At 41.6% G+C, this 13,781-nt stretch overlaps 1 protein-coding gene across 5 annotated transcripts in view; it reads right to left on the bottom strand.

Moving 5' to 3' along the window:
- Window positions 1-13,434, bottom strand: part of LOC133777157 (zinc finger protein 345-like) — a 51,525-nt gene extending 38,091 nt beyond the window's left edge. For 2 of the 5 annotated variants that reach the window (XM_062216622.1, XM_062216620.1), the window contains exon 1: window positions 13,052-13,434. Coding sequence is in view for 1 of the 5 variants with exons in the window: in XM_062216618.1 (XP_062072602.1) it covers window positions 13,059-13,359 (301 nt within the window). In the remaining 4 variants the exon portion in view is untranslated. The remainder of the gene's footprint in view (window positions 1-13,051) is intronic. The other 3 variants (XM_062216624.1, XM_062216623.1, XM_062216618.1) reach the window with 2 other exon arrangements.
- Window positions 13,435-13,781: the final 347 nt, after the last annotated feature.

The following is a 13,781-nucleotide window of genomic DNA, read 5'->3' as shown; positions in this document are numbered from 1 at the left end:
ATACAGAAGATCAGTTTAGTATATATTAGGTAAAGATTTCAACTTTTTGCCCATATAGCAACATCAAGTGAAAAAACTACCATTGGATTACTAATTATAGCATTAAATAGCAATGTACAGCACATTAAAGACAGAGATCCTACATAATTTTTTTTTTCAAATTAATTAATTTTCTATGCCATTTCCATTTTAACACCAGGTTGTTTTTTTTTTTTTTTCATTTCCAATTCTCTTTATATACAGAAGATCACTTCAGTATATAATTAGCAAAGACCTCATCAGTCTGCGCCCACACAGAAACGCAAAGTATAAAAATACCGTTTCAGTACCAGTCATAGCATCACTTGGCTTTAGACGACACATTAGGGACAGATCCCACATGGGGTGTAAGTACACAGTGACTCCTGTTGCTGATTTAACAATTTGACACTCCTGTTCATGGCATCAGTAATCTCCCTAGGCTCTAGTCATGAGTTGCCAGGGCTATGGAAGCCTTTAGAGTTCGCTGACTTTGATCTTATTCCGGTAGGGTCATAGTCAAAGTGGAGGTTCTCTCCTCCCTTCGGAGAAGGGTACCTCCTTCTTTGATGGCCCCGTTCTTTCCACTGGGATCTCACTCACAGAGATCATTCATTTAGGTCTTTTTTTTTTTTTTTCCATGATATCTTGGCTTTCCATGCCTGCTATACTCTCATGGGCTCTTCAGCCAGATCTGAATGCCTTGAGGGCTGATTCTGAGGCCAGAGTGTTGTTTAGGACATCTGCCATCCTATGAGTCTGCTGTGTATCCCACTTCCCATGTTGGATCTTTCTCTCCCTTTTTGATTCTATCAGTTAGTATTAGCAGATACTTGTCTTGTTTGTGTGATCTCTTTGAGTCTTAGACCTATCAGAGCTATCAATTGTGAGCTGAAATTGGTCACTTGGACTAGTGCGATGGCATTGGTACATGCCATCTTGATGGAATTGTGTTGGAATCCCCTGGCACGTTTCTAACTCCACCATTTGCGGCCAGTCCGATTGAGCATGTTCCAAATTGTTCATCTCCTCCCTCTCTTTTTCCACTCTTAGATTTAACAGGGATCACTTTTCAGTTAAAATTTAAACACCTAAGAATAATTGTGTGTTAATTACTGAGTTCAACCAATAGTACTAGAACAACAACAATAACAACAAATACTAAAATGGATAAAGTATTACATTGTACATCTAAAGTCAGGACAGGAGCTGATCAGTTCATTGTTGCTTATAGTGTCCATTTCACTTAACAGGTTTCCCCTTTGGCACTCAGTTGTCACCGATCAGGGAAAACAAATGATATTTTTCTCTTTGGGTCTGGCTTAATTCACTCAGCATGATGTTTTCCAGATTGCTCCATCTTGTTGCAAATGACTGGGTTTCGTTGTTTCTTACTGCTGTATAGTATTCTATGGAGTACATGTCCCATAATTTCTTTATCCAGTCTACTGTTGATGGGCATTTGGGTTGGTTCCAGGTCTTAGCTATTGTGAATTGAGCTGCAATAAACATTAATGTGCAGATGGCTTTTTTATTAGCCAAATTAATTTCCTTTGGGTAAATTCCAAGGAGTGGGATGGCTGGGTTGTATGGTAGGGTTATGTTCAGGTTTCTGAGGAATCTCCAGACAGACTTCCATAGTGGCTTAACCAGTTTGCATTCCCACCAACAGTGGGTTAGTGTCCCTTTTTCCCCACATCCTCTCCAGCATCTGTTGTTGGTAGATTTCTGAATGTGAGCCATTCTCACCGGGGTGAGGTGGAACCTCATTGTGGTTTTGATTTGCATTTCTCTGATTGCTAGTGATCTTGAACATTTTTTCATGTGTCTGTTGGCCATTTGTATTTCCTCTTTCGAAAAATGTCTATTGAGGTCCTTGGCCCATCTCTTTAGTGGGTTGTTTGTTTTGTTGTTGTGGATTTTCTTGATTTCTTTGTAGATTCTGGTTATCAATCCTTTATCTGTAGTATAGTTTGCGAATATTTTTTCCCATTCTGTTGGTTGCCTCTTCACTTTCCTGACTGTTTCTTTTGAAGTACAGAAACTTCTCAATTTGATGCAATCCCAAATGTTAATTTTGGTTTTGACTGCCTGTGCTGTTGGAGTATTTTCCAGGAAGTCTTTGCCTGTGCCTATATCTTGCAGGGTTTCTCCAATGCTCTCTAATAATTTGATGGTTTCGGGTCGTAGATTTAAGTCTTTAATCCATGTTGAGTGGATTTTTGTGTAAGGTGATAGGTATGGGTCTTGCTTCAAGCTTCTGCACGTGGAAATCCAATTTTCCCAGCACCATTTATTGAATAGACTGTCCTTATTCCAGGGATTAGATTTGGATCTTTGGTCAAATATAAGTTGGCTGTAGATGTTTGGATTGATTTCTGGTGTTTCTATTCTGTTCCATTGGTCTATCCATCTGTTTCTGTACCAGTACCATGCTGTTTTGATAACAACTGCCCTGTAGTATGTCCTGAAATCAGGTATTGTGATGCCTCCGGCTTTGTTTTTGTTGTACAGGATTGCTTTGGCTATTCGAGGTCTTCTGTGTCTCCATATGAATTTCAGCATCGTTTTTTCTAGGTCTGAGAAGAAGGTCTTCGGGATCTTAATGGGTATTGCATTGAATGTATAAATTGCTTTTGGGAGAATAGACATTTTGATGATATTGATTCTTCCAATCCATGAGCATGGAAGATTTCTCCATTTTTTGGTATCCTCTTCTATTTCTTTCTTTAAGGTTTTGTAGTTTTCATCGTAGAGATCTTTAACGTCTTTGGTTAAGTTTATTCCAAGATATTTGATTGTTTTTGTAGCTATTGTGAATGGGATTGATTTTAGAAGTTCTTCCTCAGCCGTGGCATTGCCTGTGTATACAAAGGCTGTTGATTTTTGTGGATTGATTTTATATCCTGCTACTTTGCCAAACTCTTCGATGAGTTCCAGCAGTCTCTTAGTAGAGTTCTTTGGGTCCCCTAAATAAAGAATCATATCATCTGCAAAGAGGGATAGTTTGAGTTCGTCCTTCCCGATTTGTATCCCTTTAATTTCTTTTTCTTGCCTAATAGCTCTGGCCAAAACTTCCAGAACTATATTGAATAGCAGTGGTGAGAGAGGGCATCCCTGTCTGGTACCAGATTTCAGTGGAAATGCTTCCAACTTTTCCCCATTCAATAGGATGTTGGCCGTGGGTTTTTCATATATTGCTTTGATTGTATTGAGGAATGTTCCTTCCATACCCAGTTTGCTTAGAGTTTTCATCATGAAAGGGTGTTGTATTTTATCAAATGCTTTCTCTGCGTCTATTGAGAGAATCATATGGTTTTTCTTCTGCAGTCTGTTAATGTAGTGTATTACGTTGATTGTTTTGCGAATGTTGAACCATCCCTGCATACCGGGGATGAATCCCACTTGGTCTGGGTGGATGATCTTTCTGATGTGTTGTTGCATTCTATTGGCCAGAATTTTATTGAGTATTTTTGCATCTATGTTCATCAGGGATATTGGTCTGTAATTCTCTTTCAATGTTGCGTCTCTTTCTGGCTTAGGAATTAAGGTGATGGTGGCTTCATAGAAAGAATTTGGGAGGATTCCCTCTTTTTCGATTGCTCTGAATAGTTTGAGAAGAATTGGAGTTAGTTCTTCTCTAAATGCCTGGTAGAACTCAGCAGTGAATCCATCTGGCCCTGGGCTTTTCTTTGTTGGGAGGGCCTTTATTACTGTTTCAATTTCTGTGTCAGTTATTGGTCTGTTTAGGTTTTCTATGTCTTCCTGGCTCAATTTAGGGAGGTTGTATGTGTCCAAGAATCTGTCCATTTCTGATAGATTTCCCTGTTTGCTGGCATACAAGTCCTTGTAGTAATTTCTGATGATTCTTTTTATTTCTGTGGCGTCTGTTGTTACGTTTCCCATTTCATCTCTGATCCTATTGATTTGGGTCTTTTCTCTTCTTTTTTTAGTTAGTTGGGCCAATGGGGTGTCAATTTTGTTTATTTTTTCAAAAAACCAGCTCCTCGTTTGGCTGATTTTTTGTAATGTTTTTTTGGATTCAATCCTGTTGATTTCTTCTCTGATTTTAATTATTTCTCTTCTCCTACTGGGTTTGGGTTTGGCTTGCTGCAGATTTTCTAGATCCTTGAGATGACTTGAAAGCTCATCTATTTGGTGCCTTTCCAATTTCTTGATGTAGGCACCTATTGATATAAACTTTCCTCTTAACACTGCTTTTGTTGTATCCCATAGGTTTTGGTATGTTGTGCTGTTATCCTCATTTACTTCCAGAAAATTTTTGATTTCTCTTTTAATTTCTTCTATGACCCATTGTTCATTCAGGAGCATGTTGTTCAATCTCCATGTGTTTGCACGTGCTCTAGGGATTCCTGAGTTGCCAATTTCCAATTTCATTCCTTTGTGGTCTGAGAAGCTGCATGGTATGATTCTAATTCTTTTGAATTTGCTGAGACTTGCTTTATGGCCTAGTATGTGGTCAATCCTAGAGAGGGTTCCATGTACTGCTGAGAAGAATGTAAAGTCCTTAGATGTAGGATGAAATGTTCTGTAGATATCTGTTAGATCCATTTGGGCTATAGTGTCATTTAAATCTACTGTCTCCTTGTTGATCTTCTGTCCTGTTGATCTGTCTATCTCTGAGAGTGGAGTATTGAAGTCCCCCAGTACTATTGTATTGGGGTCTAAGTCTCCCTTTAAGTCCCTTAACAAGTCTTTTAAATAAGCTGGTGCCCTATGATTAGGTGCATATATGTTGATAATCGTTATATCTTCCTGTTGAATGGATCCCTTAATCATTATATAGTGCCCCTCTTTGTCTCTCCTAACAGTTTTTGTGGTAAAGTTTATGTTGTCCGATATTAAGATGGCTACGCCCGCTCTCTTTTCATTTCTGTTGGCGTGGTATATCTTTTTCCAGCCTTTCACTCTCAGCTTGTATGGATCATTGTTGGATAGATGGGTTTCTTGTAAGCAGCAAAAGGATGGGTTTTGTTCCTTAACCCAGTCAGCCAATCGGTGTCTTTTAACTGGACAGTTCAAGCCATTAACATTCAATGTGACTATTGAGAAGGAGTAACTTTGCCCTGCCATTTGCCAAAGATATTTTCTAATATCTGGTTTGAGATTCCTGTGATCTTTTGCTGTGAGGTTTCCTTCCTTTAACTTCTTTCATATTGGTGACCGTGTTTCTGTGTTTCTGTATGTAACACATCTTTAAGCATCTTTTGCAGGGCTGGACGAGTGGCGACAAATTCTTTCAATTTCTGTTTGCTGTGAAAGGTCTTAATTTCACCTTCATTCACAAATGAGAGCTTTGCAGGATATAATATTCTGGGCTGGCAGTTTTTCTCTCTTAGTACCTGGGCTATATCTCGCCATTCTCTCCTGGCTTGTAGGGTTTCTGATGAGAAATCAGCTGTAAGTCTAATTGGAGATCCTCTGAGAGTAATCTGGCGTTTCTCTCTTGCACATTTTAGGATCTTTTCTTTGTGTTTCACTGTGGTGAGTTTGATTACGACGTGTCGTGGTGAGGATCTCTTTTGATCATGTTTATTAGGGGTTCTCTGAGCTTCCTGTACTAGGATGTCTCTGTCCTTCTCCAAACTTGGGAAATTTTCTGCTAGTATCTCACTAAAAAGGCCTTCTAATCCTTTCTCCCTTTCCATGCCTTCAGGAACTCCTAGAACCCGAATGTTAGGTTTTTTAATAGTATCCTGTAGGTTCCTGACAGTATTTTTTAGATTTCTGATTTCTTCTTCTTTTCTTTGATTTGACTGTTTCCTTTCCTGTTCTCTGTCTTCTAATTCCGATATTCTCTCTTCTGCTTCACCCATTCTGTTTTTAAGGCTCTCTAATGTGTTTGCCATTTGATCTATTGTGTTCTTCATTTCATTGTGGTTTTTTGTCAGTATCGCGAATTCCTGCTCCATTAGTTTTTTCATTTCATTTTGATTCCTCCTTAATATTTCATTTTCACGGGAGAGATTTTCTATCTTGTCCATTAAGGATTTCTGTAGTTCAAGAATTTGTTTTTGAGAACTTCTTAATGTTCTTATCATAAATTTTTTGAAATCTGTATCTTTCATTTCTTCTATCTCATAATCTTCATAATCTTGCATTGGCGTGTCTTGTTCACTTGGGGGCGTCATAGTGCCTTCCCTGTCCTTGGTACCTCCGCTTCTATGTTTCTTGCTTGGCATGTTAGAGATAATTTGTGGTGTTTTTGTTTATTGTTTTTTTCTCTCGTTATACTATGCCTCTAAGTGAGCTGTCTGCTTTGTTGGAGCCTTAGGGGCTGTGATGGGTGTGGCCAGAGAGCTATGCTTGTTTCTTCAGGTTTAAGGCTGTGTAAAGAGCAACTCTCCCAGATTTCTCACTCACTTGCTCCTTGCTGGCTCGCTCTCTCTCTCTCTCTTTGTTTTTTTTTTGACTCAGTTGGGAGTGGGGTTGAGTGTAGTTGAAATCTGGCCTTTGTGAGTATTCGTTTGATCTACCCCTGGGACCATCCACAGAGATTATGCAGCCCTCAATGTGTTCTCCAGTTTCGCTAAAGATACTGAGTTTGGCTGAGCTTTACATATGTAAATTCGCAGTGTTCTTTGTTTTGCTTGGTGAGTGAAGGGAGAGGCCTCTGTTCCCCCTCCCCCCAATGTCTCGGACTTCTCAGGTCTTTGTCTTACCCTCCTCCTCCGTTCCCGCGCTGGCGAGATTCTGAGGCTCTGGCTCCTCTCTCGCCGCTGCCACTCGGCTCCTCTCGGTTGGTTTTCCACGCGGTGGGTTCCCTGTAAGTCCTCTGTGTCTCATCCACGAGATCCGGAAGCGTTTCCTCTGCAGTTTTTTTCTTGAGTCTTTTCCTGATGCTACAGTAATTCCGCTTTTATGAAAGTTTATTTTCCCAAACTAAGGCACACGTCCTCACTATCCGCCATCTTGGCTCCGCCCCCCTAAAATATAAACTTAACACTAGAAGAAAAAGACCTGATCAGTGTTTTCTGGATCACCACTAATAAAATTTAGTCTTCATTTATGTCTGACCATATTTGATTTTATATTTATTTATTTTATAAGAAAATTAACATCACCATTCCTAATAAGCCATCCTGAATCATCTATATCTATCAGTTCCTACTATGCTAATAATTTCTCATGAACTTACATCCATATCATCTTAAAAAGATGCAATATGTGACTGGCACTTTGGCATAACAGGTAAAGCTGCTGCCTGCAGTGCTGGCAACCCATATGGGTGCCAGTTCAAGTCCCAGCTGCTCCACTTCTGATCCAGCTTTCTGCTATGGCCTGGGAAAGCAATAGAAGGTGGCCCAAGTCCTTGGGTTCCTGAATACATGTGGGAGACCCAGAAGAAGCTCCTGGCTCCTGGCTTCAGCCAATTGGGAGTAAACCAGCAAATGGAAGACCTCTCTATCTATCTCTGTCTCTCTCCCTCTCTCTGTCTCTCCTCTATTAGTGCAACTCTGACTTTCAAATAAATAAAAAAATCTTTAAAATAAAAACCTGATTCATGTTATTATTTATGTGTTGGAGGCTTTTCAGATATTGATTACATGTGCCATTAAAATGCATTAAAATGCAAATCCTCTAATAGGCAACTCCATGTTCACTAAACTGGTAAAATCCAGGGCATGTGTTGAAAAGAACACACTAGCAATAAATTTGAAAAAGCATTATAAGTGGCTGTCAAAGAGCTAAAAATCATACAGTGACTCATTATGTCATTAATTTAGTACATAATGCTGAGAAAATCAGAAGTATTTGTTAAAATCTCTGCTACAATGCACTAGATTTATAATTTTTGAATGCATCTTTCCTACGTGTAATGTAGTCCTGAGCTAGTTAAGAGTATCAGAAATTTAAAATGTTGCGCTGGCACTGTAGCAGGGCAGGTTAATGCCCTGGCCTGAAAGCACCTTCATCCCATATGGGCACCAGTTCAATAGCCGGCTGCTCCACTTCTGATCCTGCCCTCAGCTATGGCCTGGGAAAGCAGTAGAAGATGGCCCAAGTCCTTGGGCCCCTGCATACATCTGAGAGACCCGGAAGAAGCTCCTGGCTCCTGGCTTTGGATTGGCACAGCTCCAGCAGTTGTGACCAATTAGGGAGTTAACATCAGATGGAAGACCAATCTCTCCTCTCTCTGTGTAACTCTGACTTTTATTTAAAAAGTAAGAAATTTAAAATGTGAAAGGTTTTTGAAAAATTTATTAATTTATTGTGAGACAGAGTTACAGATATAGAGAGGAAGAGAAAGAGACGTCTTCTATCCACTGGTTCAACCCTTAAGTAGCCACAATAGCTGGAGCTGGGCCAATCTGAAGCCAGGTGCCAGAAGCCAGGAGTCAGCAGCTTCCTCCAGGTCTCCCATGTGGGTGCAGGGGCCCAAGCATTCAGGCCATATTCCACTGGTTTCCTAGGCCATTCGCAAAGAGCTGGATTGGAAGTGCAGAAGCAGGGACTCAAACTGGTGCCCATATGGGATGCTGGTGCTGCAGGTGGAGGCTTAATCTACTGTGCCACAGAGTGGGCCAGTGAAAGATTTTAGGAAGACATCTTTCATATAGATTAGGCTGCAATATTGTAAGGTAAGGTTTAGCTTTTATTTCCCACACGTCAGTATTCTTCTTTTAGCAACTATTAATATTGAATATCATATATATATATATATATATACATAAATATAGGTACCTTCAGATTTTGTTGTCATTCTTTCTAATTCTCTTTTTAATATCTGCTTATAGGCCGTCTTATGGATTATTATATCAATGTTACCTTTACACAACCATCAGGCATTTACACTGTAGAATGCATTTATGTGTACAGGTATTTTTGTTTGTGTGTACATGAATGCACATTGGATGGAGATAGCACTGACAGTAATACTGTAAGAAATCCTAACACTGATTTCAAAATTTCTGTCCTTAGAGTTGGCTGTCATTGAAATAGACCACAGGGCCCCTTTTGCCTCCCTTATACTCAAACATTGAAGTGCTAACCACCAACATGACTCTAACTGAAGAAAGTGCTTTTAAGCAGGTAAAATGATATATGTCTGTCACATCCGGAGAAAGGCTTCTGGAAAAATCAAGGCTATCAGGACCTTGATCTTGTAGTTTCAACCTCCACAACACTCAGAAGTAAAATTCCATGATTTAAATCACATTATCTGTGGTATTTTCTTAGCAAATTAATACATCCTCATTTCTGCCAGCATTTTCTACAGTCATCTAGAAGGTCCTCATGATTAGCAGAAAATATAGAAACTAAAAACTATGTCTTTAGATTACCAAGTATGTACTAACGTAAACAAACATATCCCAGAAGCAACCTACCACCATTCCCCAGGACCCAGAAAAAAACAAGAATGAGTCAAGTTGCAGGACAGTAGAAAAACATGAATAATGAAAGATCAGAGCAGAAATAAATAAGGAAGGGGCTGGTGCTGTGGTGCAATGGGTTGAAGCCTTGACCTGCTGTGCATGTATCCCATATGGTGCTGCTAGGAGACCAGGTGCTCCACTTCCAATCCAGCTCCCTACTAATGCACCTAGGAAATTGGTGGAAGATGGCCCATGTTCTTGGGTGCTGGCACCCACATGAGAGACTTGGAAGAAGCGTCTGGCCTTTCAAATAAATAAATAAATCTTAAAAAAAAAATAGAAGCAGTGTTAGCACTGTTGTAAAAACAGACACATAGTTCAATGGAAAATAGGTAGCCAAAATAAACTGACTTTTCTACAGGCAACGTACATTTAACAAGGGAAATAAAACAAACAGGAGAAAGAAGATTCCTTTTAGCAAATGGTCTAGAGGAAAGTGATTATCCATATGTAGAAGCCTGAAAATATACCCCAACACCTCATACACTATGTAAAAGCAACTTAAGGTGAATTAAAAGTCTAAATATAAAACCAAAACTAAGTAAACATAGGAGAAACTGTAAAACATTATCATAGACAACAGTTTTGGGTAAGATTCCAAAAGCACAAGTAACAAAAATAAAAACATACAAATTTGAGTATATCAAATTAAGATACATCTTCACAACAAAGTAATCATCAGAGTGAAGATACAACGAACAGAATGGCAGAAAACATTGAAAACTCTGAATATGACAAAAGATTGATAGACAGAACTTACATATACAGAACTGTAAAAACCCCAACAAGAAGCAAAATGTACAGTTAAGAAATGGGCATGATCAGAATAAATGTTTCTCAGAAGAAGAAATCTAAATGGTCAAGACATATATGAACATGCCCAATGTCGCTGGCCATTAGGGAAATGTAAATCAAAACCAATAGCAGACTCCATCTGTGGGAGAAGACAATGCCTGGGTTTTCATTTGTGCAGCAAGTGGGTTTAGAGGACCCCGTTCACCACTGGAGGGCAGAGTTTACATGGAAGTAAGGAAACCATAATGTTTTCCTGATGGGCTTGTTAAATTCTTGACCAGTGCCTATTACCTTTGCCACAAACTTTCCAGTCTCACTACTTTCCTTCTTCTTCCTTGCTCTGTGGTTTGCAAAAACAGTATACCTTCTATATACTGAGGATACTTTTGTTCTGTTTTGCTTTATTCCTTCTGCCTCATGGTGTTCCTCTAAAAAATCACAACCCTCAAAGTATTCATTCATTTATGCAGTCTACAGTTTTCATGGGCTACTACATGGCAAAGTACTAGGTTAAAGGAAAGGTATAGGCCAGGAACTGAGCAAAGTTCACAACGATGAAGCCACTGGGGGAATGAACCCCATGGAAGGCTTCTTTCTCTTTCTCTCTCTCTGCCTCTCCTTCTCTCTCTGTGTAACTCTGATTTTCATATAAATAAATCCTTAAAAATAAATAAAGTAGTAACCTGGTGGCAACACCTTTCTATCAGAACAGTTTGTCATGGAAGGTCAGCCATAGTTTTCAAGGGCACACCTTCTACTCCACTATGTGGACATCTCTGTCGGGGGTAAGGGGCACTTATTTCTTCCCCTCTTCTTTCTTACCACTCTCACAGTTATAACTTCTATAGATGCTTCCACAGATCAGTCTCTATGAAAATGTAGAACTAATATCCTCCCATGCCAAAAATGTCATGGGTTTAAACACAGAACCCAAAATAAGACAAGTAACTGGCCTTCTTAATTACACAGTGTGGAATATAAGATTCTCAGTGGATCACTGGGGAACTGAAAAGACCTGGACAGAGGAAAACTGTTACTAATCTGTATTCATGATGCTGTAATTCTCCACTTTATGCAAACTCAGATTAAAAGAGCTCCAGTTAGTGGGCAGCACTGTTGCATAGTGGGTAAAGCTACTGCCTGCAGTGTCAGCATCCCATATGGGTGCTGGTTGGGGTCCTGGCTGCTCCACTTCCCATCCAGCTCTCTGCCCTGGCCTGGAAAGATGGCCCAAATCCCTTATCTCCTGCACCCACCTAAAGGACCTGGACAAAGCTCCTGGCTCCTGTTTTTTGGATCAGAACAGCTCCAGCCATCTATCTCTGCTTCTGCCATTCTGTAACTCTACCTTTCAAATAAATAATTATTTTAAAAAATAGCTCCAACCCAGAAGAAGCTCCTGTCTCCTGGTTTCAGATTAGCACAGCACCGGTTGTTACTGCCAATTGGGAAGTGAACCACTGGATGGAAGACGTCTCTCTCTCTCTGCTTCTCCTCTCTCTGTGTAACTCTGACTTTCAAATTAATAAATACTTCTTTAAAAACATAGCTCCAGTTATTGACAACACAGTAGACTGGAATTAATTTTAGTTCACTTGTCATTTTACAAAGGGATCAGTGGCAGGTAAAACAGTTGACAGCCTTGCTAACAGGGGAAAGAAAAGCAGAGGACAGAAAATGAAAAGCAGCCAAAGAAATCATCAGCCACGATTCCATGACCTTGCAGAAGAAATATGGCCACAATCTGAGACAAAGAAAGAGAAGTGGTCCCCATCCAACACAAACCTTGAAAAGTGGATGTTCACAATTAACGAGTGAAACAGCTGCCCACTGAAATCTTGTCTAGGGAGGGAAGATGCCCTAAGTTCTGCTTCTGTAAACTCCAGTCATAAATCTGTCCTCATAAATCTGTCCCTGGCATCTCTTTTACAAACATACTGGATCCACCGACCTTTGGAAATGTGCTCCTAAGTCATGTAGGCTGCATTTAAACCCACCAATGCTGTAACAGCTGAGGTATGATGCTGATGATCCTATACATATTTTAAAAGCTGAATTTAGGCTCAATTCTCAGGAAATCATTGCAGCTGAGCCCAGGGCCATTAATATAAACTCCTGGGATCCTCCACTCTCTCTGTGCCTGTTTGAAAGAAGGGAGTTTTCCCACCCCAGGTTTCTGCAACAGCCTCAAATTCCAGATTGGAAAATCAGATAATGAAATACAGAAATGGGATCAATCCCCAAAGCTACTGCACACACTTCACACTGCTCCCTCTGGGAAAAAGCTGAACACGCAGGGCTACACCCCGCAGGTGTGTCCGCGGGGACCCCACCAGGAAGATGAATTGCAGGATGAGAGCAGTAGGCAGATCCTAGTCAGTTCCTCCTTCCCACCCCTCTGCTGCCCCAGGCTCCCTGCTGAAGGCCATCCAGCCCCACCCTTCAGGAACCAGCCCAGAAAACAGCAGGAGGCCCGGCCAGACTGCATTCTGAGACCAACCACAGTGGGAGCCCGGCTTATTTAACTGGAGAGCAGGAGTCTCCCCGCCTTCCTTCCCTGTGCTCTCAGCTGCCCTGCGCGTGCAGGTTCCCAGATCGCTGCCCTCTCTCTCCTGTAACCACTAAATAAAGCACCTTAGGGACAGTTTGGGTGAGGATCCGCAGGGGACTGGCCGGGCGCTGGGAGCCTGGGAAGCGGAGGTGGGACACAGAACAGCCTGGGTCCCAGCCCTGACCTCGGGGGAAGCTGCCATGATCGTTGAGAAGTGAGCCTCACTGGGGGCCGCCAGCCGCCCTGGCACCCACCCTTCTCCCACACGCGTCCCCGCCCCTTCCTGTACCCCAAACCTGCTGCAGGAAGTCCCGGGAGCAAGTACCCTTTCTTCCGAACACACGGGGAGCGAAGCGGGGAATGCGGGGCAGAAGAGTCCCTGGCACGCGGGACCCACAGGCGGACGATGAAGAGGGAAGCAGCAGGAGGCAGGCTCCGGGTCAGCGCTCGGAAACCGCCTGGGACCGCACATGCAGAGCAGGAGATGCAGTAAATCCGAGAAAAGGAGCAGCACAGCCCCCAAGGCTGACCCCGAACAAGAAATGAACTCCCTCTGATCCAACTCAGAGCCCCATGGGCGGGCACTAGCACGCGCATGCGCACAGGCACACGGAACGCAGATTACGTCGGAGCTCCTAGGGACTCTGGGAAATGGAGTCCAGGCCGCAGCATCCCAGAGACACCAGCTGGCCCTCCCCAAGGGCTTCAGGCTGGGGTGGGTGCCCACCACCAGAGGGCATTGGATTTTGTTAAGTCCCTCCTTCCTGTCCTTCTCACCCCAAAATCTCAAGGCTCACTTGCTGTTCTTCCTTTCCTGAATCAGAATTTACAGAGTGACATCCACTGCTGCCACTGACCCAAATCCTGGCTCCCTCATTACCTCTGTCTCTTCCAGAAAAATGTTTACTGCCTTGTTCCTGGAAACTTCTCGCAAATCATAGATGGCTATGAATACAATGTAACTTCTAACAGAGGTGTAGAAGGCATGGTTTAACATCCATTTTGGAGAATACAGCTTT

Source organism: Lepus europaeus, chromosome 18 (genome assembly GCF_033115175.1).
Source record: "Lepus europaeus isolate LE1 chromosome 18, mLepTim1.pri, whole genome shotgun sequence".
Classification (NCBI taxonomy): Eukaryota; Metazoa; Chordata; class Mammalia; order Lagomorpha; family Leporidae; genus Lepus; species Lepus europaeus.
This window is presented reverse-complemented; position numbering and strand designations above follow the sequence as displayed.